Below are 23630 nucleotides of genomic sequence, written 5' to 3' on the forward strand. Positions count from 1 at the left end.
GCCACCGGAAGTGCCGCCGCGCCACCCGGAAGTGCCGCCGCGCCATCATGGCGCCGGTGTCGCGCTCCCGCAGCCCGCCCGTCGCCAGCCCCGAGCGTCGCGGCCGCCGCTCCCGGTCCCGCTCCCGGTCCCGCTCTCGCAACGGTTCGCGGCGTGGCTGCCACCGGCGGAGCCGCAGCTGGTCCCGCTCCCGGGAGCGTAGCCCCGGCGGGCCTCGCGCCTCCGGGCACTACGGCCACCACCACCACCACCACGGCAAGGCCTGGCCCGAGTACTACGAGAAGGAGAAGGAGGAGATCCTGCGGCAGAGGCGAGTACCGCCCGCGAGCCGGGGGCCAGACGGGGCTGCGGCCTCTCCCTGCCCAACGGCACGTATTGCTGCCCGCTGGCAGCCGTTGTCGGTGCCCGAACTCCTGTGTGCCGGGGCGGCCTCTGCTCGCTCGGCCTGCGGGCATGGGTTGGGTTGCGGTTGTTTTTAACTCCCTTTCTCAGGGACGTCGGACGTGCCTGCAAGTGTAAGACTTCCAGCAGGTGCTTGCCGGGTGCACCATGGTGGCCTCCAATAACGGTGTGCTTCATTCCAGGAGACTGAATGAGAGAGAGAGAATCGGAGAGCTGGGCGCACCTGAAGTCTGGGGGCTTTCACCAAAGGTTCCTGACCCTGAGTAAGACACAGTCTAGCTTTTCACTGTTTTTTTTCTCTCTGATTTTTATGATACCAGTTCGAGAAGAATTCCCAGTACTGCATTAGCCCTCCACTGCCCCAGTTGCCACAGTTCATTGTGTCAGAAGCATCTGAACCAACATAAGCAAACTCTGACATCATTCAAATAATCCCAGCATACCAGTTACACAAGATGTGACACAATTATGTGGTTTCCTTTGGGGGGGCTTGAAACTAGATGATTATTATGGTCCTTTTCAACCCAAGCCGTTCATTCTGTACTGTAGCCTAGATGCCTGTTGTGCTGTGGTTCTGAAAGCAGTTGCTCTCTTGCACACTGGCCGTTGCACAGTTTGCTCTGTTGCAAGTACTGGCTTGAGATCTGCAAGCATGTGTTTCAGCGTATGTGTGCACTTGATCTTTAGTTACTAAATACTACAAAATAGATTTTAAAAAGCAAACTTATTTTTCTTCAGTTCTGATGAGCATACACCAGTAGAAGACGAAGAGGCAAAATCCAAGAGTAGCTCTTCAGATTCCAGCTCAGAAGGTATTTGGCTTTGTTTGTACAACTCATTTTGATAACCAGTAGCTACCCAGAATCTGCTGCTGTTGCTGTCAGGAAGTTCACTGGCTTTGGTTGAAGTGAGTGATAGGCCCCCTTGCTTTGGGAAAGTCCAGATGTATATATGGGACTAAGTCTTCATTTTTCTCTAACATTATCTTTTGAAAACATGCCAGAGGAAAAAAGGAAAAAGAAGAAGAAAAGAAAGAAGAAAAAGCGAAAGGCTTCCAAAAGAAAACACAGAAAACATTCTGAGGACAGTGACAGCGAGTCCGAGTCCGACCAGAGCTCCAGTGGTAAGAAAAAAGAAATCATGCCTGAGATGTGTGCTGAGGCGTTGTGGCAGAAGCAGTTATTTATTCACAGGGTACTTTTTTTGATCTTCCTTTTTTTTGTTTGTTTGTTTTCAGACGAAGATAAAAAGAAAAGCAAAAAGAAGAAAAGGAAGCACAGGAAGTAAGTTTCCAGGCTGTTAAATGTAATTGCATCTGCCTTTAAGCACTGTCTCAGCAGGAACTGAGGGAGGCTGAGCACTCCTGTAATGAGAGGCATAAATGCTATTGGACAATCATAATCTGACTGGCTTCAAATGTACAGAATCATAGAGCACAGAGAGATCCTTGAAACACAGGGAGGCACTTTCTAGTGTTGTATGAAAGGCATAACAGTGGATATGTTGTCTTTAACTATCAGTTGTTTTCAATCAGACGATATAAATGCAGACTGTCCTTTGGTGGAAGGTACCTTGAGAAACTCATAACTGCAGTGTGAGTCCCAGCATGTTCTTTCATCTTAAATTTTGGTGGATAACTTTGACTTTATTGCAGGAAGAAGTATAAAAAAAAGAAAAATAAAAAGAGCCGGAAGGAATCCAGTGATTCAAGCAGTGAAGATTCTGATGATGAAACGCTTCAAGGGGAAGATCTCTGGATTGAGAGATCAAGTAGGTTCCGTAAATTTGTCTTGAAACTTCTTGGTGTTCTTTTCATGCTTTTTTTTTGTTGTTGTTCAGTGTTTGCTGACCTGTTGACTGTTCTGACAACAAAGAACAGGCACAGTGTTCATCTGCTTTGCTGTTTGATCATTGCAGAAAATACAGAAGCCGATAGCTTGATTGGACCAGAAGCTCCCAAAACACACGCGTCTCAAGATGACCGGCCTTTGAAGTGAGTACTTAAATGGTACCTCAATCAAATCAAGTAGATCTAGAGTGAAGATTTCTGCTCAAAAAGACTGCAGAATGACTTATATCGGAGAGGGGTGCAGTAACAGAAGCTAAGGCAGAAGTGGTAATGGTGCTTGTCTTTCCTCCGACCTGAGTTCAAGTAGAAAAGTCTGTTTTATGTATTGTAGCCTGGATTCGTAGAAAATTAATTCATCTTTACTTCAGTAAAGTGCCTTTACTCTAATGCTCTGCAGTCTTGTGACTTTATGCAGCCTTTATTACTATTTAACCAGAACTTATAAAACTGGTTACTTAAAATGTTCTTGCTAAGATTAGCCTTACGTATGAAATGAGAACAGACTTGGGAAAGATTGGGAAAATCCTTAAAATGTTGCTGGAGCCAGTAATGATTAGGGAAGCTGGATGTTTAGCTCAGAATCCCTCTAGCTGAGACTGATTAAAATCCCTGCTGTTTATCTCTTTGCTTATTCCTTCAGCTATGGGCATGCCCTGTTGCCAGGTGAAGGTGCAGCAATGGCAGAGTACGTAAAAGCAGGGAAACGCATACCTCGGAGAGGGGAGATTGGTTTGACCAGTGAAGAAATTGCTTCGTTTGAGAGCTCTGGTTACGTAATGAGTGGCAGCAGGTATGTTTTTGGTGATGCTGATGTTTCAGTAACGTTTTCCAAAGCTGCTTCCTTTGTTGGCCTGCTGAAAAGCTGTTTCCAGGCTCTAGCTGAAAGCTCTGAAGAGCGCGTGCTCTGTGCGTGCTTCCAGGTACGTATGCTGAACTCTACTGCTACATACAGATGCATAGCTTCTTAAGGTCACTTGTTCCTGAAGAATAACAATCATTTCCAGATAGCGTGCTTCTAATTCTCTTTATTTCAAATTAGATGCTTGTCTCTGATGGCTTCAGGGTTGTGTGTTTGGACAGCAGAGGTTGTGCACTGCCTCTTCGGTGTGAGACAAATCAGTGTGGGAGGTTTGCCATACCTTCTTTTTCTACCAGCACAAAAGGAAGTTCATATGTATTTTGGCAAGCTGGCACCCTGACACCCTGGGATCATGAAGGACTTCCTGCTCACTGCCTGAGAGCAGACACCATCAGAAGTCAGCTCAGCCATGCTCATTCCTTGGAGGTCTCTGTGCAGTTTGGGTTCTCAGGTTTAGGTGTCTTTGTTTATTAGCCCTCAAAACCTTCAGGTTAGTTAATGGATGGAGGCTGTGACGGGGCATTACATCCTTCTGCCTGTGCTTATGTATGCAATATTTTCCCCCCCAGACATCGTCGAATGGAAGCTGTGCGTCTGCGCAAGGAGAACCAAATTTACAGTGCAGATGAAAAGAGAGCTCTGGCATCCTTCAACCAGGAAGAGAGGAGAAAAAGAGAGAATAAGATCCTTGCAAGCTTTCGAGAGATGGTCTACAGAAAGACTAAGGGCAAAGAAGAAAAATAATTCCCCATTTGAACTGTATGCCATAGATGCTGTCAAGCAGCAGCTGACCTGTTCCAGCCGTGATTTGAAAAAAGCTGCAAGTGCTGCAGTGCCTTTCACCCAACAGGACCAGCCCCAGGCACTGGTGATTTGTATCAAGAAAACAGGATTACTTCCATCAGATTTTCTTGGATGATTTGCTCACCACCTGCAAGGAATACCTGTAAATTGAAAGATTACAGGGAAGGAACAGGCAAGGAAGGTTGGAGGCAGTGAAGTGCTGCGCTCATTTGGAATAGGACGAGCAGGTGGATTCCATGGGAGAGCTGTGGGACATGCTGCTGATGCTGATAAGTGCAGTTTTGCACTTTTTCTCATTAATGAGAGTAGATTGGCCATCACAAGCAAGCTGCTACTGATGGTTATGAAAATTAAGGAATCCCTAAATTCCTGTTTATGTATTTTTCATAAGTTTTAGATATTTTTTTTTTTAATCAAAAGAACGTTGAGTTTGTTTTGTGATTCCAAGTACACTTGTAAATAGAAATAGGTTTGTAATTTAATATAGATTACCTTCAGTTACTTTAAAGGAAGCAGACTGCAACTGGGGTGTAAGATGACAGTAACAGTAGTAGCGAGGTCTGGTCTGGATTCTACCAAAGCCTGTGGTAAACAAGTAAGTTGCTTGCTTCTATTTCTACTATGTTATACATAGGTACTGGAGCAGTGGGGTGCAGTGGTTGGAACCTGGTTGTAGACAGGTGGTAACAAGGAAGTATCTTTCCATTTATTTTATTTTATTTTGTCTATGGAAATGTTCTAGATTAAAGCCTTATTTTAACTTCTGTGTTATTTTCATTTGGCCTGTTTCAATAGCATGGCATGGCTCTTTTAAAGCTGTACTCAGAAGGCTGCTGATGGTGGCTACCTTTGATTCAACTGTGTATTTCCAAAAAGAAGGGAGGTATTTTTTTCTGAAATGTATTTAAAAACAGAATGTATTCTTGAGGGTATTTTTTTTCTTCTTGTGTCTGTGCTGTAGTTTTGGCAGCGGAGATGACTTGAATGTTTGTGTAATGAAAATAATAGAATCACAGAATGGCTTGGGTTGGAAGAGACCTTGAAGTCCTGACTCCCCCCAGCTCAGGCTGCCCAAGGCCCATCCAGCCCGACCTTGGGCACCTCCAGGGATGAGCGCCCACAGCTCCGGGCAGCAGGGCCGGGGCCTCAGCACTCTCTGAGCAAAGAATTTCCTCCAAGTATCTAACCTAATCTCTCCTCTATGAATTCAAAGCCATGACTTCCGGGAAGATTCCTTGACAAAGAGTCTGTCCTCACATTTTTGATAGGCCCCTTCAGGTACTGAAAGGCCACAATGAGGTCTCCATGAAGCTCTTTCTTCTCCAGGCTAAACAAGTCCAGCTCCCCTCAGCCTTTCTTTAGAGGAGAGGTGCTCCAGCCCTATGAGCATCTTCATGGCCTCCTCTGGACCCAGTATAACAGCTTTGCATCCTTCTTGTGCTGGGGCCCTGGGCAGTACTCCAGGTGGGGCCTCGGGGCAGAGCAGAGGACAACAATCCTGTTCCTCATCTTGTTGCCACCCCTCTGTTGATGCAGCCCAGTACACTGTTTACACTGTTAGCCTTGCAAGCTGCAAGACCATGCTGATGGCTCATGTCCAGCTATTTTTTTGTCCACTAGAATCCCCAAGTCCTTCTCCACCCTCTCAATGTGTTCTCCTAGACCATGTACATAGCTGGGATTGCCCTGATGGAATTGCAACACCTCGTTCTTGGCCTTGTTGAACTTTATGAACTTCTCATGGGCCCACTTTTCGAGCCTGTCCAGGTCCTTCTAGATGGCATCCCTTCCTTCTGTCGTGTCACCTGCACCACTCTCTCATCAGCTAATCTCATCATCCATGTCATTGATAAAGATGTTGAAAAGCACTGGTCCCAAGATGGACCCCTGGAGGACACCATTCATCGTGAGCCTCCACCTGAACATAAAGCCATTGATCACAACCTTCTGGCTGTGACCATCCAACTGCTTCCTTGCCCTGATAAGTCCTGTAACTTCTTTTTGCCCTAGAGTTCTGCAGGTCTGGCACTCACAAATGGCAAACCCAGCCCAGCTGCTTCTTCCTGTCTGCACTCTGGAGTCTGGTTCTGTCTGACCTGCTGCACTCACCCATATTTGCAAAGGACTGTCGTGTAAAACCAGCATCCAGTTCAGCCCATAGTTTAACATTGATTTAATTCTGCTTGCACACCTACAAGTTAATCCACAAGTTAAGAAGAAATAACCTTTTTTCCTTCGTCACGTTGATTCTCCTCAAAATACCAACAGAGTTGGAGCTGTTCATGGTAATTTAAGCCTTTCTCTGAGTATGATTTTATTTTCAATGATGTCCTTCAACCACTTTTCTCTAAATCGACAGTGCTCTGGTCTGGAGGAGAGAGTAAAAAGGGCAAATAGCAAGAAAAATGCCTATGTACTCCAAAAATTAATGCTTGCTGGAACTGCACAAAGCTATTAAAAACTCATTATGTAGAATGCAGGTGTGGCTGCTCACACTTGTGGTAGAGTGAAGGCAGGGTCTTTTAGTTTTGCTTAACAAAATGTTGACGTCTTCCTCTGCCTCTCTGATATTAGTATGAATTTCTCATTTACACCAGGCTTCTTGCTTGTTTTGGCAAGGAACAGCTTGCTAGAACCCCCCAGTCATGGCAGTGATAGAAAAGCAACAGTGCGTACCTGTGAATCAGCCTGCTGGACTCCAGAAAGAAGAATACCTCCACAGGCAGGGTCTGCAAGAGAGGAGAGACAGGGTGAAGTTCACATACTGAGCTACAGGACCAAAAAAAGAAATGTTTTGATTAGATGAGAACTAAAATCTATCCCTTCAAAAACAACTCCGTGCAACATTTCTGATACTGATTAGCACCATTTCAAATTTTGATTTGTGGCCTCTAAATTTTCTCTTCGTAAGGGAATGACTCAGAAATTCCAATGTTAATTCTGTGCTAGGATAAGATCTGTGACCAGTGGCAGTGATTTCTGGGTTGCTGCTTGGGGGTTCATAACCACCAGCTAGAAAGGCTACGGTACAGCACGACAACAGGGGACATAAAAGCCTCCACTGTGCAGGTTCAGTTTGGTCTTGAGTCACAAAATACCATTGTACAGGTGAATACTGAGCTGTGGAAGTGTACATAATGTGATCAATTAAAGAATTTCAGTAACAAGTGCAGTGGAAACTTAGAGGAGGAAGTAAACAGGAGGAAATAGCTTTAGAATATTAAGCTTTACAAATTAGTTTTCTCAAGCCTTTTCCAGAATATAACATAATATGATACCAAGGCAAAAATATTAAATATGGTCTGGAAGATAAAGTCCTTTTGGAGCGTTGTTACAAACTTTAAAGATCTGTTGTTAGAGGCTAGAACTGTTGAAATTACTGCTTCCTCTCGTTCAAGGTAAAGAAAGCTGGTGTTTGGCTGCTGTGCCTTAAAGGATTGCTGTGTGCCCCTTCTGAATACTTACGGCAGGTTTGATTTTTGAGATCTCTATCACAAAATAGGTGCTTGCAGTTGCTAGTGGGATGGGTTTTCTGCGTGTTGGGATGCTCCAGAGAACTCTATAGTGGTACTTCTTGCTGTACTGCAGATCTTCTTCCCAGAGAAACTCTGAGCAGTGAAGCCAGCTCTTGTGAAGCTCCCATGTCTGCTGAACAACCAGAGCACGCTCAGTCTAGCAGACGTAACCAAAGGGAGGTGCTAAAAGGAACTGGGGTGCTTTTATTTAACTTTTCACACTGTTCAACAGTGAGAGGGCACAGTCTAACTGAGTGGTTGGGATTGTCACTCACGGAAATGTATTCTTCGATTTGCTGCTGCCCCCTCTCCACTGAGAAGTCTTCACATGTTGTCCACTGAATATTTCTGACGGCGTATTCAGCTTCTGAAAAGGATAAAATGCTGTGAAAATCCTTCTGGGAAAGCTCTGACACACGGTAAGACGTGGCAAATAGAGCAAGCTCCTTACCTTCTTCTTCCTGCACATTATTTAGATAATATTCCTGCGCAGTATGTATTGCCTTTTTCACAATCGTGCGTGCTACCTTCTCAGTGGCAGCACTTTCATTTTCATTGTCCATTGTTTTGACCTCTGGAAAGAGAAGCTGTCACCTTGGAAATGCCCTTCCCAGACTGGGGGAGTGCAGTTAGGTGGTGGCTGGCAGTGCCTCGAGAGCTCCACCGCTGCTCTTTGTGTTCTGTTGGCATGGCAACTCACGAGCCAACAGTCCGCCCAAGGACATTTTGGGAACGGAACCGCCTGCAGCTCTGCAAACACAGCCTGCTGCACAGAGCTTCCTTGGCACACAGCTCCTCAGAGCCTGAGGGCTGCTGATGGAAAAAGCTTCAGACGTTTTCATAAAACGCAGGGTGCAAAATCCCCAGCAGCCACTCTTCCATGACAGGGGGGTTTACCACAGGAACAAACAGGCAGCTTTGACGAAATGCAAGGCTGGCAGTATTTAGGAAGCCTGAGCAGCTGGAGGCCTGACTTACCCATAGCCACCTTCTTGTAGAGCCCGAGCACAGAGTGCCCCTAAGAAGCATCAGGTGCTTCTGGCCCTGCTCAGGGGCACAAACCATGAGGGATGTATTGCTCAGGAGGACTGAGAAACTCTTCAGTCACATCCCAACCGCCCCTTGCAGGAATTCAGATGCAAATTTGAGTGTCAGCTTGCTGTCATTTATGCTGGTGTAAATTCAGAACTCTGCTTACATCCGTGTATTTTCTATTCCCACAATATTTGTTGTTTTTCAGTGTGGCTACAAGCAAATAAAGGAAACTGCATTACCAAAATACTTCTGTAGAATGGAGAAACAGACTTAGCTACAGTTAACACACTATTTCTAGTGCTGGGTATCCTCAATATAAGGGCTGTTTGTTGCCAGCCTGGTGCTATTTCTGTAGCCTTTGTGTAGCTAAGGCTTAATTTTCCAGCCACAGCGGCTTCAGAAATTTCTAGTTCACGTGACTGTGCCTTGTTCAATATCTGATTGTTTCTGGTTGTTCACACCTGTGCCTCACAGTGAAACACTCCATTCAGTGTGGTGATGTAACAGTATGCTCCCTGCCACCCACGGCCTTCCTTCCCTCAACTGCCTCCTCAGAGCTGACCTTACAGACAAGGCCAATGGACAATGAGCAACAGTACTGATAATGCTTTTGCTAAGCTAGATTAACAACCACAAATCTGCCTCAGACTCGGGGGCCTGAAAGAGCTGATAGCAAACACCTTGTTCAACAGCTGAAGACCAATTGAGCAAGCTCCTAAAAAGCAAACTGGCAGCTATGAGTCAATCATACCCCATAAACAGGGAGTCAGCCCAAAAGCCTACCTTGAGCTCTCCTGCACAGCAGCTGGCTGCACAACAGGATCTTCCCCGTGAGTAGGGAATCCCATTGAGGTTATGCCTGTGAAAAATCTCATACTTGATGTCAAGACAGCATGCTGATACACATCCTTGGCAAGTGACTAATAGTGTGTTTTAGTCTTTGTTAGCCTTGCTAAGATCACATCTTATATTGGTTGAAAGCTCTACTAGCTTCACTAAGACTATATATTACATTAAGTGTGCACATATAATAATTTAGACGTAAACTGTTGACCAAATCTAGGACTAGGAGTGGATCCAGCTGTGCTTGGGTTCTTTACCTTCATTGATCAAGTTTAAGAAGGAAGAGTGTCCACTCTGAACTTCGTGACTCAATGGGGGGGCCTCCTATGTGTTTACCCTACCCTCTATGCAGTAAATAATCAAATGTATCCACTTATCCCAAATCTTGAGAAGTTGCTGTTAAATCACTACGTTATATCTACATTATGTAAATAAATATATTCTAGCTTCTCTCTTATGAGTGCCATGTAATATCATTTGTTTTGATCTGCAACAAGTGACACAAGATCTGCATTTCACTTCCACATCTGACATCTTGCAATTTCCCTTTTCCAGAGGAAACTAATTCCATCCAAAGCTTACAGCAACACAGATACAATGGGTAAATACACGTATATATTTATTAGAGACCTAGATTGTTGTATACAGATCTGTGGCTTCTTTTGAGGTGTGCTGCCTTAGTCTATGTTCTCCAGACCCTGAAAAAGAAAGAGTGAACAAGTAGCAGCAGTACACGCACAGCTCTTGTCCCCTAACCGTGTCTGCTGGGCAGAAGGCACAGCTCAACGTGCCACTTTTCAACCCCCGTTCCTCACACACCCAAACCATCACAGAACCCTTGTCCCATCAGCACCCCGTGTCCAGCACGGAGCTCAGGGCGCACGGCCCTGCCCAGCACCTGCCTTGGACACGTAGTACTTGTTGACCCCCGACACTCTCCGGTCCCTTTCCATCAGCGTCCATTGGTACGGATTGCGGGCAATCCTCTTCTCCTGCGGGCACACGGAGCAGCGCGTTACGGAGCGGCACGGGGAGAGCGCAAAGCGGGAGGTGAAGGGAAAGGGGTCGGGAGGCAGGCCGCGGCCCGAGAGCCTCGGAGGGTCGAGGCGGTCCGGAAGCGCTGACCTTGCCGCCGTTGCACCACCGGTGCATGAAGATGGTGGAGAGACCGGGGATGCAGAGGCAGACGCCCATGATGGCCATGCCAGGCAGAATCTCGTACCACATCGCGCCGCTACCGCCAGCACCGTCCCCGCTTCCAGCTCGGCTGAGGGCACACCCAGCACGCCCCGCGCAGGGAGCTGCAGACCTCCTGGCCGCGCGGGGCACGACGGAAGTTGTAGTTTTCCACTCCGCGCGGGGCACGCCGGAAGTTGTAGTTTTTCACGCCGTGCGGGGCACGCCGGAAGTCGTAGCCTTCCAGGCCGCGCGGGGGCGAAGAGGCCTCGGCCGAGGGCGCGGCTGGCGGCCCGCTAAGGCGCAGCCGCGAGAGGCGCGCGGCCAATGGGCGCATTGGGGTGCGCGGCCCTGCCCCGCGGCCCGGGATGAAGGAGGACAAGGAGAACGCCAGGCCCAAGGAGCGGCGCGGGGCCCCTGCCGGGCCGGGAGCCGGCTCGGGGGCGGCGGGCGGCTCTGACGGGAGGACCGGCGGCACCGCCGAGCTCGAGCGGCTGGAGCGGCCCAAGGACAAGAAGGAGACGCTGAGCAAGGTGCGGCCCGGCCCGAGCGAGGCACGGCGCGGCGGCGGGGGGAGCTGGAGCCGCGGCGGGGAGGGGGTGGAAGGTGAACGGGGAGAGGAAGAGAAAGAGAAAGGGGGGCGGCCCTCGGCGCTGCCGTAACGCCGGGCCGTGCTGCAGGTGGTGATCCGGCGGCTGCCGCCCAGCCTCACCCGGGAGCAGCTGGAGGAGCACCTGCAGCCCTTGCCCGAGCACGACTACTTCGAGTTCTTCGCCAACGACTCCAGGTAGGGCCCCGCCCGCCGCTCCCCGCCTCGCGTCCCGCCCGCCCGCCTCTCACTGCCTCTCCCCGCAGCCTGTACCCGCACGTCTTCTCCCGCGCCTACATCAACTTCAGGAACCAGGAGGACATCGTGCTGTTCCGAGACCGCTTCGATGGCTATGTCTTCGTGGATCACAAAGGCAGGTGGCCCCGGGGCTGGGCCGGGGGCTGGAGGGCGGCATGCGGGCCGTTTCTGCCTGTTGGCAGCATCGTGAACGTGGTAGAAGATATCCAAATAACAACAGTGCTTTACGCTCGGTGGGAAGTAAGTTAGGTTAATTTTAGGTATCAGATGTCAAATGTGGGTGCGCTCAGCTCAGGTGGTGCTGGAGCTGTTATAGAGGCAAGGTTGGTGTCAGCGTGGCTGACGCTCGTGCCCTCGTTGCAGGAGGGCTGGGCAGAGCACTGCGTGTTGTCATTCCCACTGGGTGGAGGCTGAGGTCGGTGGTGTCACTTGGTTCTGCCTCTCCCTGCTCCAACGATGACATACTTTTGATCACTCTGTAATACCACTCAAGGCCTGTCTTGCATCAGAGTGAGCTGCCTTGGTTTGGTACAGGGAGCAGTTTTTTCCCTGCAACCCAAATTGTGGAGTTGTTTCCCGCAAGATCAGTGTCTCTGGAAAGCAGACAAGTGCTGTTCTTGGGATGCTTCCCCAAGAATTTGAGTGCTACTTAGCTCTGTTCTAACTGTGCCTTAAATATTCAATACATCTCACATCCTTTACTTTCACATTAAAAACAAAAACAAAAAATCTGCTTACGTTGGGTAACACCAATCCTCGCTACTCTCTCACTGTCAGACCTTAAAATCTCACGTTCAGTGGAAGCTGTGACAGGAGTCGTCCTCTGGGCTTTGGTAGACTGAGAACTTCCCACTCAGCTTTGTTTCAAATCTATATGGATCTTTTAATCCATCTGGGTGTTTTATGTGATGTGCAGCTCTGCCTGTGAAAACCTTTTATTTAGGGGGTGCATAATGGAGTTCTCATAATGCCTGCATATTTTCTAAGGATGCTCCTTTGCAATGTAAAGGCTCACTCACTGTATTTACCATGCCAAAGAATAGTGCTAGGTTAATGCTGCCACAAATGTAGCCATCTCTGTTGGAAAATAAAACTCCAAAGCCTGTTTGCAGTGTGTGGATGTTACATTCTACTGCATTTTGTCAAAAAGTGAGATTTGCCTTAGTTGCCTTAAGCTGAAATGTTCCCTGCTGCCGGCACAGCACAGATGTGGCCTGCAGGATGGGGGCAGTGTGATGTAAGGGAGGTGGCTGAGCTGCCAGCTGTGGGCATCTGGCGTTTCCCTCTTGTACAGGGTCTGTGAATCTGGTATTCTGTTAACGTTGCAAGACAATTTGTTTCATGAATTTTGTTCTCTCCAAAGGCGTTATTTAATTAAATAGCTTTGAAAATCATTTATGTTTTATGTTGTTCCATTAGTCCCTTCTTGTATTGCGTGTTCCTGGCGCAGCTCATCTTTCTGTTCTGCACATGCATGATGTGCTCTATTTAATGCCTGTTCTGTTTCTGTCTTAATGCAGTTTTTCCTCTCCTCTCTTAAAAGGTCAGGAATATGCTGCCATAGTAGAGTTTGCTCCATTCCAGAAAGCTGCAAAGAAGAAAAGCAAGAAAAAGGATGCCAAAACGGGGACAATTGAAGATGGTATAACAGTTGGCTAGTTTGTTTTGCATGCCTAGAGACTTGAAAGTCCTGAAAGTAGTTTGAATGCAGTATTTTGTGTATTGATAGAATTACACACAAGCTTATTACTGCTGGTTTACTGGCTGCAGATCTGTTAAGTATAGCTGTCATATTTAGAGCAAGTTCTCTGAGGGTGGACAGTTCACAAAAAGACATCATGTAAACACTGCAACTTCACTTGTTTATTCCAGACTTCCTGCAGTGACCAAGTGAGTTCTTTTCACGCTCCAATACATTTTTTTTCCTCTCTCTGTAGATCCAGAATACAAGAAGTTTTTGGAAAGTTACAGTGCAGATGATGAGAAGTTAACCTCCACTCCTGAAACCTTATTGGAGGAAATAGAGGCAAGAAACAAAGAGCTGATTGGTATGGAAATCTTCATGCTAAGTTACCTTTTCCTAAAGCACCAAGCAAAGTATGTGGTGTATCTTTAAGCTGTGATTTCTCAGCATTGAGGAGGCTGTGTTTTGTGTTCACCTGGTGTTGTTAAACCTTTAGGCTGATACATTCAGTGTGCTTTTTTTTTTTTTTTTTTTTTTTTACTTTCATGATCTAAATTTTTCTCTTTAAGTTTTATATGGTAATCTTTGGGTTTTGGACTGCTAATCAGATGCTTTAGCTGGACAAGGCTGTGGAGTGGCTGCATTTTGGTGAGGTGTGGTGATGTTCTGTTGTGCTTGAGTAAAATGGACTAGAATGATCCTTCTGGAGCATGCTACAGGTATCAGTGAGGAAAGCTGAGAAACAGATAAGGCAGGGTAAATGTCTCTTTACATACAGGTATGCTGGAAAACTTATGAGTGTCCTGAACAGAATTTTAGAATTGTAATGATTGCTGTGCAGTAGGGTTGGAATACTTGTTTCACTGGTGTATTGCTGATGGAAGAGAAGGTAGACTGCATAGTCCATAAGGCCTCTTTGTGTCATGTAGAATTTGTTACTGGTATTGCAGTACCAGATGAAACATTGTTTACACTAGCTTTCATATATTTTCTAGCTAAAAAGACTACTCCCTTACTGAACTTCTTGAAAAATAAGCAGGTAAGACTCTGCCCAGAATCTTCTTGTTGCTTGCAGATACAATAATTTGCTCGTTTAGAGCATGAGTGCATATATTGCAGGGTGCTTACTGATGTGTTACTGCTCTTCTTTTTGAAGAAGCAGCTTTTGATCCAATTTCCTTGCTTGTGGGTCGTTGACATATGTTAAACTATAAGAACACTGGCCTTTGTAATAACAGTGATGTTTTCTGTGCATTCTGGTCACAGCTAGCACCATGCTGGACATCTCTGTGGCACTGCCAAACCAGATCTCACTGAAATGCTTGCGTTTTAATGCAGCTGTGGCTGAGGTCCTTGTAGATCATCTTTCTCCTAGCACATAATCTTATTTCAACATCTGGCAATTCAGAAAATCACTGATGAAACAGATCTCATTGAAATTAGAATGATAAAGGCTGAGTCCAGTGTCTTTTCCTCCTGTAAATCTTGACCTGTGCGATGCTTCCAAACATCGATGCTGTAATAATGTGTCTGGGTTCACAATAGTACTATAGAGAAAACAGTGGTTTTATAATGGGGAGTTTTGAGGCCAGTTATTTTCTAATGAAATTCTCCATCACCTTGTAGCAAAGTATCCTGTTGGGCTTAAAGGGATGTTTTCTAGTTTGGAGATACACTGTTTCTTTGTTTTTGACATATGTAGAGGCTCAGAGAGGAAAAGAGAGAGGAGAGGAGGAGGAGAGAATTGGAAAGAAAAAGACAAAGGGAAGAAGAAAGAAGAAAATGGAAGGAGGAGGAGAGAAGGAAGAGAAAAGAAGCAGAAAAACTGAAGAAAGTAGACAGATGTCCAGAAAAAGAAAGAGACAGATCAAAAGAAGAACCAAAGATTAAGGTCTAGAACAGTTCTTTATTATAAACTGTTACATTCCTTTCCCCCTATTATTTGTATATAAGTCTTTCAAAATGTGCTCTGTGTGAAGAATCACATGAGTTGGTGTTCGTAAATGACCACTTTTTTGTCGTATTTAATAGCAGGCATTGTAAAAGTTAATGTGCTGTAATGCTTCATAGAACACTCCAAGCTTTGTCACGTGACTTGTACATGCTGTGGTGAACAAAATCATGAATTTACTATGGAACAGAGACTTATTTTTAAGCTTTCTAAGGTGTGTTTTAGGAAAAAAGAATCCAATATGTTGTGTGGATTAAGCTTACTCATACACTCCAGCTTTTAAAGTACTGCAATTTGCAGTAAAATTAACGTGTATTTCTTACTGGGCTGTGGTTCCCTTGATGCAATTTCAGTGTTGTGCCGGACAAATATGTATTAGTGGGCTTTTTAGATGAGACTTGTGTTTTCTTTGTAGCTACTTAAGAAGCCTGAAAAAGATGAAAAAGACTTGGAGAAAAAAGAAAAATCCAAGAAACTGGAAAGAGAGACTCTGAGGGAGGAAAAAAATGCGAGTAGTGCATCTGCCAAACGATCTGATGGGGAGACAAAAGAAGAGAAGGCAAAAAAGTATTCTAGTACTTGCTATAAATATCTATATGTGTATATAACGTGTTTCCTGGTCATGCCGAGGTCAGGCTGCTCTGCCATGGCCACGTTCTGAAATTCCTTTGGAATGATTTTTCTGATATAAGGTGTGGGATGTGTTTCTGTGGCGGTGCAACATCCCCACGATTGTGAGAAGATGAGTGAATTACGGCATTCCTTCACTAGTGGACAAACTTTGAGATTCTTTGCAACTCTCTCTAGGAACTCCACAAGAGAAGCCCAGGTGTAGGGGACGTACAGCGGGCTGAGAGCACAGTCCTTGCAATGAAAGAATTATAACCGTGGCAAGAGGAGAGGCATACTGCAGTTACTAGTCCCTTTAAGTCTTGTAGAAGGCCAAAGTGGAAAACCTAATACTCAGCAGCTTCATGATCTGTTCAGGGTTCGGTTCTGCCATGTGGGGCAGAGAAATTTAGATGCTTTCAAAGCCAGAGGGGACTCGGCCAGCTATGTGACCAGAAGGCTAAGAAATGCCAGCACTTGGTGCCATCTCTGGTTATCGTGCATGACTTGGGTTAGGACAGTTTCCCAAAACTAGAACCTACCAGTCTGTCGTCTTCATATTGCAAATTTACACCAATATTACATTGATCTCCCAACTCTGTTCGGTGAATCTTTTGAGCTTCATCTTCAGTTTTGTTTTCATACAGATCGGAAGATGAGTGTGTAAAGGACTACAGGGATCGAGATAGAGATTTTGAAAGAGACAGAGAATATGAGAGAGCACAGAGGGAGAAACTGAGGCGCCAAGAAGAAGAGCGTCGGAGGCAGAAAGAGCGCTTTGAGAAAGAGAAGGTTTTTAGAAGAAAAGAGGAGGAGGTGAAAAAGGAGAGAGACTTGCTCAGAGATAAGGGAAAGAAAAGTGATCTTACAGACTTTACCTGCGGCGTGGACAAATCTGAGAAAGTAACCAAAGATGATAAAAAGGAGGATACAATTAAGAGGGATCGTATCAGAAACAAGGTGCTGTGTGTCTTCAATTTCGTGTGTTTAATTCATAGGGACCAGTTGGTGTTTTTAGGATAAATGCACTTTGAGGGAAGAACCATATTGTTTCTGTCATAGTTCTCCCTGTTAATGTAACAAACTGCTAGAAAGACTGCCAATTTGTTTAGTAAATATTCATACGTTTATTTTTTGTTTTTCTTTGTCACTGTATGGAAATGAAGGCAAAGTAGTGGGCTGAACTGTAGGTGCCATGATCCCAGTTCATTTGATAAGGATCCAGCCCATTGGCAGGCGTTGGTACAGCATCACTAGTCTGCATCTTTTGATGTATGTGCCTGAAAATGTATCTCAGAGTGGGAAACGGATTGACCAGGTTCCTCCAAAACAGGGACAAGGCTACTACATGCCAAATATAATAGATCCTAAGAATAAATTCATGATGAAATGCTCGGAGTTCGGTTTTACCTGCTCTGCAGGTTTGCTTCTGCAGTACAAGTACATAAGGTAGCCATATGTAAGTCTTCTGTGTCGCCTAAGACATTGTTGGATACAAATAGAAGAGGTTTTGGAGGAACTTTCAAGTTGGTCTGCATTCTGCGAGAGGAAGAGCTGAACTAGTCTCTTAAAGATGGAAGTAAGGTACCGATAACTGCAAGCAGGTGCAGTTCTTTGTGGCTTGAACAGGGGCAACCTTGATTCGAGCCAGTTGAAGTTACAGTGCCACCTTGGTGGAATAATATATTTTAGAACAGTCTGAAAAGTTTGAATTTGAGCCTTTTGTTATATTGCTGGTGTCTTGAGAGCGCTGGGGCTCAGAAGGGGTCTAAATAGTTTTGATTTATTTCAGGATCGTCCAGCAATGCAGCTGTACCAGCCTGGAGCCCGAAGCCGAAGCAGATTGTGTCAGTATGAAGACAGTGCTGCAAAGTCCACAGATCAGGGAGCAGAGAAGAAACAAGAGAGCGAGAGCAGTAACGTGAAGGAAGAGGAGTGAGTGACCAGCATGCAGGCCTTATGTGTTCTGACTGTCTGTGCAGCCAAAGAGCTTGTACTACGCAATCCAGAAGTGCCTTCGAAGCGAAGAAGGAACAAAGGAAGAAGAGGGGCATTGTGCTGTTGGATGTTTCTGGCTAAAGAACCTCAGTTGTAGATTTGGAATTTGAAATGTTCTCATTGTATTTTCAGTTATTTGAATTTATTTTCCTAGCATCTAACTACAACAGAGAAGAGAACCTTTGCAAAGTAGAAAGACTTTGTGGCCTTAAGTATGATAATAAATGAGTCATGCAGTCAGGAGGAGATGACACCTGGATCTAATGCAGAGCTTTACTGTAGAGCCATTGGAGCCACTGTACCATGCACTGAAGCAGAGCAAGCTTGCAGTGGTGTGCTGTTAACACGGGCGTTGCCATGGCGTGCGGCGCTCCTTCCAAAGTGACGGCAGCTCCTTTATAGCAGTAGCACGGAGCCAGGTCTGCCGGTGGGTGAGGTAGGGGTGGAGCAGGGCGCTCTGGTTCTGAAAAGGAAAACATCTGGAATTGCACAGTGACCTCAGGAGGGGAGAGCCCTTCCTCGAGAAAGAATTAAGTTGGAGTGTATGAATAAGCTGGCTTAATGTGGAATATTGCTTGAAATTCTTTCGCAAAGTCTGCCTACACTGAAATGCTTATTTTGATTGAACGTAGTTGTGCAGTGCATCCCCTTCTGTTCGAGTCTGAAACGTTTCCCAACTGCTGCCCTCGGTCTGTGCTTCATCTTCCCTCTGTTTCGAAGTGTTGTTTTACAGCCCGGAAAGACTCCGCCGGTAGCGGCTCCTTTAAGGTACCGCCTTTTAGCCGTGCCGCTTTTTGTACTGAGCCCAATAAACGTCCGCAAACCGTCGCAGCCGCAGTTGCGTCACTCAGCCGCGCCGCAGGGGGGCGCTGTGCCCGCGGCCCCGCGCCGCCGCCCCGCCCTCACCCCGCCCCTTCCGCCTCTTCCGCCTCTTCCGCAGCCGCCATCTCCGCGTCGTCGCGCCGGGCAGCGCTATGGTGAGGCTATCGGCCGCCATCCGGCGCCGGGACGCGCCGCTCCCACCCCGCTTCTCCACCGGGCGGTGACTCGGGGCTCGCGGCGGGGTCTGGCGGGGCGGGAGGGTGCCGGTCATCGCCTCTGCCGCGGCGGGGCCGGGCCGAGCTCCCCGCGCTCAGTGCCGCTTTCTCTTGCAGTCGTCTCACAAGACCTTCAAGATCAAACGCTTCCTCGCGAAGAAGCAGAAGCAGAACCGCCCCATCCCGCAATGGATTCGCATGAAGACGGGCAATAAGATCAGGTAATGGGGTCGGCCGGAGCTCTTTGAGGAGCCGTGGCCCAGCACTGCGCACGCTCGGCATCACGTTCCCGTACGGAGCGGCCTGAAGGCTGGAGAACCTGCCGTGTGTGCCGGCAGCGCTCCGCAGCGCCGTGGCGCACGGATGCAGCTCTCACGGTGTGCGCGGGGCGCATCTCCACAGGTTCGGTTCTGTTTTTGTTTTTTTTTTTTCCCGACTTTGGGGCTCCCAGCTTTTCCTTCTCGAGTTCATTTCTGTGTTTTGTAAGTATTTATGGGTGTAAATCAGCTGTTGAGATGAGCCAACTTTAATTAATGGTCAGTTAATTGAAACTGAAAGCATAAGCTGTACCTGTGGAAGAGTTATTCCAGAATGTTACATCAGCAGCCGTTCTGCTCCTGACATTCCTCTTGCAGCTCCTCCTCTCTCCAACAGCCTTCCCTCTCTTGCTGCATCTCAAGGAGCAGCGCCTTACAGAACATACAGAGCACAGCTGTTCTGAGGTGCATAAAGAACAAAGGTCCCCTCGGGTGTGTAGGGGAGATGAAATCGACAATATAAAGTGCGTGATTTGTGACTGAAACTAATTTGCAGTAGTTCCCTTTGCCTATAGCACTTGTCTTCAAGCATTACATTCAAGAAAGCGCAGTAAGGGAGTATTGCAGCTTCCCAGGTAAAGGCCAGCTGTGCAAAAGATGGTGCCAGTGTGAGCCAGTCCAGTTGCTGCGCAGCCAGCTCATTGTGTAGCCCACATGCTTTGCTGCCCAGACTTCATAGGAGAGTAGGATTTTTTCTCCCAGATCTTTTTTTCTCCTCTGTAGTGAGGAGAATGGCAGTACCAGCAGCTGGCTACGGCAGTGAGGCAGCACAGAATTGCTGAGTTCCTTTTGCTTCTGTTACCTCTTTTCCTTTTAGGAAAATCAGCATTATGTGCCCCTTGTCTTTCAGTTACCAGCATAAAAAGAGCTTCTGTTTTTGCTGTATTACAGTGCTTTGTAATATTTTATCATGCAGCAAGATCTCTTAATCTTTGTCTTGTGGCACTTAAGTGCTTCAGCTACCTTCCAAACTGTGTGCTATAGCAGGCTGCAATTGCAGTGCTTCATTCTGTGGGAGTACTGCCATTTTCCTGCTGAGAGTAATTCTGTTAATGCTGTCTTTGGTTTTACCTGTATGTTGGTGAAACTGTTTGTCCTTAACATGAACATCACCCGTGGCTCATAAATGGACATATATTATCAATGATCTGATGTAGCTTCCCAGAAGAGTGTACTTTCCATACACAGCTCGTCATCAAAAATGATTAGATTTGTCTTAGGCTACAAATTGCATGCAGAAAATAAGTTTCATGATAATTGGGCAGACTGCACGTGGGGTTTTTTGTCTCCAAAAGAGGGGGGAGAACATTCACGTGCTAATGCATCTTTTTCTAAGACCTGTTTCTTTCTCAAGCCTTTAGATTTCTCTGCAGTGCTATGCCAATTGGTTAGCAAATGAAGAAAGTAAACAGATGGGAATTTAAACTAAAAGAAAAGTACAAAGTTGATTTTTGTTGGCAGCCTGCCACGGTAGCATGGTAGAAATCCTTCACTGATGAGCTAATTGAAGGTGTTTTCAGTCCACCTGGATGGTCAGCTGTGTGTGTTTTGCTAACTGACATTGTTTTTGTCTTAGGTACAACTCCAAAAGGAGACACTGGAGAAGGACCAAACTGGGCTTGTAAGAGAGACTGTCTCTGGGAGCTCTAATAGCACTTGTCTTTCTGCATCAGATTGATACACCCCAAACGCTGATCAACAACCCTCAAGTCATTCCTTCTGTAGTGCTGGACTGCAGTGCTCAGTTCTTGTTCCATGAGCCAGTGCAGGCTCATGCTATTAACGGGAATCTCAAAGCATTTGGCATCTGAAACATGAAGACTGTGTTCTATTAGTGTTCTTTCTTTCAGGCATCATAAGTATTAACAGTGTTCAGGCTTGTTAATAAATATGGACCTGAATGAAGTGGCTGATTTTGTCTATGTACAGTGGGATGGTAGCACAGAAAGGCAGTGTTACTGCAGACACATTCTTAGTGTGGAAAACCTCACCAGCTCTTTCCGGCCAGGTGAGGCGATGTCTTCTCAGTTATTGTAAATTGCGGAGCACCAAACACACCAGTCCTTAAAGAAAAGGGGTAAAAACAAAGCTGATTTTACAGTAGTTAGTCTGGAGAAAATATTACTAGACAAATAGTGGGGGGAAAAAATAAAGGCTTTTGGAGGCAGAGGACATTCACAAGTTTGAAAAAGGCTTCATGACCCACAGCTGCTGTGGCTGAAGTGTGTGCAGTGTCAGTCTCTGATTTGTTGACTGGAGAAGACAGGGTTACATTTTGTGTAGTTTTAGGCAATGTTACTACAAAAAGTAAGTAGCACTGTCACCATTTGTTGAAGCTGTGTCCGTTCACCTCCTCTGGTTTTACTTTATGGAGCTGCAAAGCACATTGAGAAGGGCCCTCTGGGATAAGGTGGCCTCCTGTGTGAAGCTCTCCAGTTCCCTTTCTCAGTTCCATTTATGCTGACATAGATGTACGGATGTCCCCTGTGACAGAAGCCAGCCACTGCTTCTTCCCAGCTCTGCTGTTACCTCCCACATAACCCTTTGAACATCTGCAGGTAGACCACACAGTAATGCCTACTGGGGTCCTGTTGTTGCTATTCAGACTGGTTGCTTTTCTCATGTTTTATTTTTTTAATTGTTGAAATAGCACAGATGAACAGGAAGTGCCATGCAGTCAGAACTGGTCAGATGCTGAAATGTCACATGCCCAGAAGAACAATGAAGGCACTTGTCCAGGCAGTGTGTGTGAATGTGAAGCCGAGTCTGGTCAGTGAGATTTGTATATTGTAACTGCCTGCCCTGGGCCTGAGCAGTGTGCTTGCAAAGCCTGCCCTGGACAAGTGCTCATGTGAGCTGCAGGTGGCCCTTTGGGAGCCCAGGCTGTGATGTGGAAGACTTACAGGGATCTTGCCTCATACCACAAGTCATCCAGGGGAGACAGCTGTACCTGCAGCGTCTGTGGCTCCAGGAGCAGCTCTTGGGTACAGCGTGGAGCAGAGCAGCTCCTGGAGCAAGAGATTTGGATCCTGGTGGGGAAGCGGGTTCAGCATAGCTGAGAGTTTCATTTATGAGGTTGGAAAGGAGAAAGACGGAAAAATACATCAAGGACAATGGAGAGATTTATCTCCTAGAAAATCTGTGCTCTATGGATAGGCTGTAATGCGTAATGTCTGTGTATTGCCCTAAACGTGGAACAACCTGCTTCGTGTTGCTTAGAGCTCTTACTGCTCTATGAAGTTGTCTTGATGCCAACCACAGGCGCGGTTTAATTTAAAACACTGTCAGCAGAATGGTATTAAGAAATTACTCAAAGGGAGAAGGGGGAGAAGGAATTAAACTGAAGTCAGCACTTAAGCTCCCCAAATCTTGCATTCTCCACCAGAGCCTCTGATAGTCACTGACTTACTGCAGGGAACTGCAGAAGGAGGCTGTGACTTAGCACTGAGCCCGTGTGGGCTGCACTGTCCCCTTCTCCAGGGCAGGTCTGTTGTCAGCCATCACCTCTGCTGTAGCAAAGCCCATCCTGCTGCTGAGTGCTGCAAAGAAGGCAAATGGCCATCTGACAAAGTTTGGGAATCAGCCATTTGCAGCGGTGTGAGGCTGCATCCATGCAGTATTTTTCTGGGGAGTTCTCAGAGTTGTGAGTGCCTAGCTGGGCTGAATTCTCCCCCAAGTCTCCACACATCAAACGCTTCAAGCCTTCACAGCTGGCTGTCACCTCACGCCCCCAGATCCTTTCCCTCTGTGCAGCCTGCCAGCCACTCTGCCCCAAGCCTGGGGTTGTTGTGACCAAAGAGCAGCACTTGGTCTCCTTGAAGCTCATCCCTGCAATCAGCCTGTCCAGATCCCTCTGCAGGGCCTTGCTGCCCCCAGGCAGATCGACACCTCCAGCCAACTTGGTGTCATCTGTAAACTTAACTGATGGTGCACTCGGTGCTCTCATCTGGGTTGAACAGGCTGGGCCCCAGTACTGCCCTGCTGGAGAGCCACACTCGTGACCGGCTGCCAGCTGGATGTGACTCCATCCAACACCACTCTCGGCCCAGCCCTCAGCCAGTCCCTCACCCAGCAGAGAGCATACCTGTCCAGGCCTCAGGCTGCTGCTTCTCCTGGAGAATGCCATGGGAGATAGCGTCAAAGGCTTTGCTGATGTCTAGGAAACTTTATCAAGAGCCTTTCCCTCATGCACCTGGAGGGTCATTCGGTCACAGGAGATCAGGTTGGTCAGGCAGGTCCTGCCTTTCGGGAAGCCATGCTGGCTGGACCCGATTCCCCGGTATTCTCGTGCAGCACCGCGTGACTGCACTCCAATCGCTCTCTGACCTTCCCTGGCACCGACGTCAGGCTGAGAGGCCTGCGGTTCCCCAGCCCTCCCTGTGGCGGTGTCGCATCAGCAGCCTGCAGCCGCCTGGCCCCCCAGCTGAGTGAGGACCGCTGGTAGAAGATGGGAAACGGCTCGGCAATCGCTTCTGCCCGCTCGCTCAGCTCCGTGCGGCGGATCCCCGCAGCCCCGGGAGCGCGGCAGCCCAGCTGGAGCAGCAGGTCGCTCACCGTTTCCTCCAGAGCCGTGGGACCAACTCCGCTCCTCATCGCCGTCCTCCAGCACCGCACGCGGCCGATACCCGCACTCGCTCTCACACAGCGCTACGGGAAGCGCCGGCAGCCCCGCCTTCCTCCGCCCTAACGCCGTTCCCCACGGCG

The 23630-nt window shown here is 47.2% G+C and overlaps 5 protein-coding genes and 1 non-coding gene across 7 annotated transcripts; 4 read left to right on the forward strand and 2 right to left on the reverse strand.

Moving 5' to 3' along the window:
• The first annotated feature begins 47 nt into the window (after positions 1–47).
• Positions 48–4674, forward strand: LOC122163903 (NFKB activating protein). Its single transcript, XM_042825466.1, has 9 exons — positions 48–310; positions 585–665; positions 1141–1214; positions 1406–1525; positions 1640–1685; positions 2057–2172; positions 2320–2395; positions 2892–3041; positions 3680–4674. Exons 1-9 carry the CDS (start codon positions 48–50, stop codon positions 3852–3854), a joined length of 1101 nt encoding a protein of 366 aa, XP_042681400.1. The 3' UTR covers positions 3855–4674.
• Positions 4675–5726: 1052 nt separating this feature from the next.
• AKAP14 (A-kinase anchoring protein 14) lies at positions 5727–9834 on the reverse strand. 2 transcript variants are annotated; one of them, XM_042825464.1, is made up of 4 exons: positions 7705–9834; positions 7380–7559; positions 6591–6643; positions 5727–6282 (listed from the first exon to the last, which is right to left on the reverse strand). In XM_042825464.1, the coding sequence occupies exons 1-4, from the start codon at positions 7990–7992 to the stop codon at positions 6195–6197; spliced, it is 609 nt and encodes a 202-aa protein (XP_042681398.1). In that variant the 5' UTR covers positions 7993–9834; the 3' UTR covers positions 5727–6194. The 2 variants fall into 2 exon arrangements, with proteins under 2 accessions (XP_042681398.1, XP_042681397.1); XM_042825463.1 differs by having other exon boundaries at positions 7380–7562.
• A 75-nt stretch (positions 9835–9909) lies between these two features.
• NDUFA1 (NADH:ubiquinone oxidoreductase subunit A1) lies at positions 9910–10614 on the reverse strand. Its single transcript, XM_042825465.1, has 3 exons — positions 10433–10614; positions 10210–10299; positions 9910–10005 (listed from the first exon to the last, which is right to left on the reverse strand). Exons 1-3 carry the CDS (start codon positions 10532–10534, stop codon positions 9985–9987), a joined length of 213 nt encoding a protein of 70 aa, XP_042681399.1. The 5' UTR covers positions 10535–10614; the 3' UTR covers positions 9910–9984.
• A 237-nt stretch (positions 10615–10851) lies between these two features.
• Positions 10852–18400, forward strand: UPF3B (UPF3B regulator of nonsense mediated mRNA decay). Its single transcript, XM_042825354.1, is given in 10 exon segments — positions 10852–11016; positions 11164–11270; positions 11339–11445; positions 12874–12972; positions 13268–13378; positions 14010–14053; positions 14717–14905; positions 15345–15532; positions 16222–16534; positions 17367–18400. Coding segments are annotated over 10 exon segments (1470 nt in total). The 3' UTR covers positions 17514–18400.
• A 77-nt stretch (positions 18401–18477) lies between these two features.
• Positions 18478–20831, forward strand: RPL39 (ribosomal protein L39). Its single transcript, XM_042825158.1, has 3 exons — positions 18478–18549; positions 18727–18830; positions 20503–20831. Exons 1-3 carry the CDS (start codon positions 18547–18549, stop codon positions 20549–20551), a joined length of 156 nt encoding a protein of 51 aa, XP_042681092.1. The 5' UTR covers positions 18478–18546; the 3' UTR covers positions 20552–20831.
• LOC122163922 lies at positions 19907–20038 on the forward strand. The gene has a single exon (XR_006170077.1). It is a non-coding gene; the product is annotated as a small nucleolar RNA SNORA69 (small nucleolar RNA).
• Positions 20832–23630: the final 2799 nt, after the last annotated feature.

This window comes from Centrocercus urophasianus, unplaced genomic scaffold (genome assembly GCF_019232065.1).
Source record: "Centrocercus urophasianus isolate 14NV4802_14NV808 unplaced genomic scaffold, USGS_Curo_1.0 seq_24, whole genome shotgun sequence".
Lineage (NCBI taxonomy): Eukaryota > Metazoa > Chordata > Aves > Galliformes > Phasianidae > Centrocercus > Centrocercus urophasianus.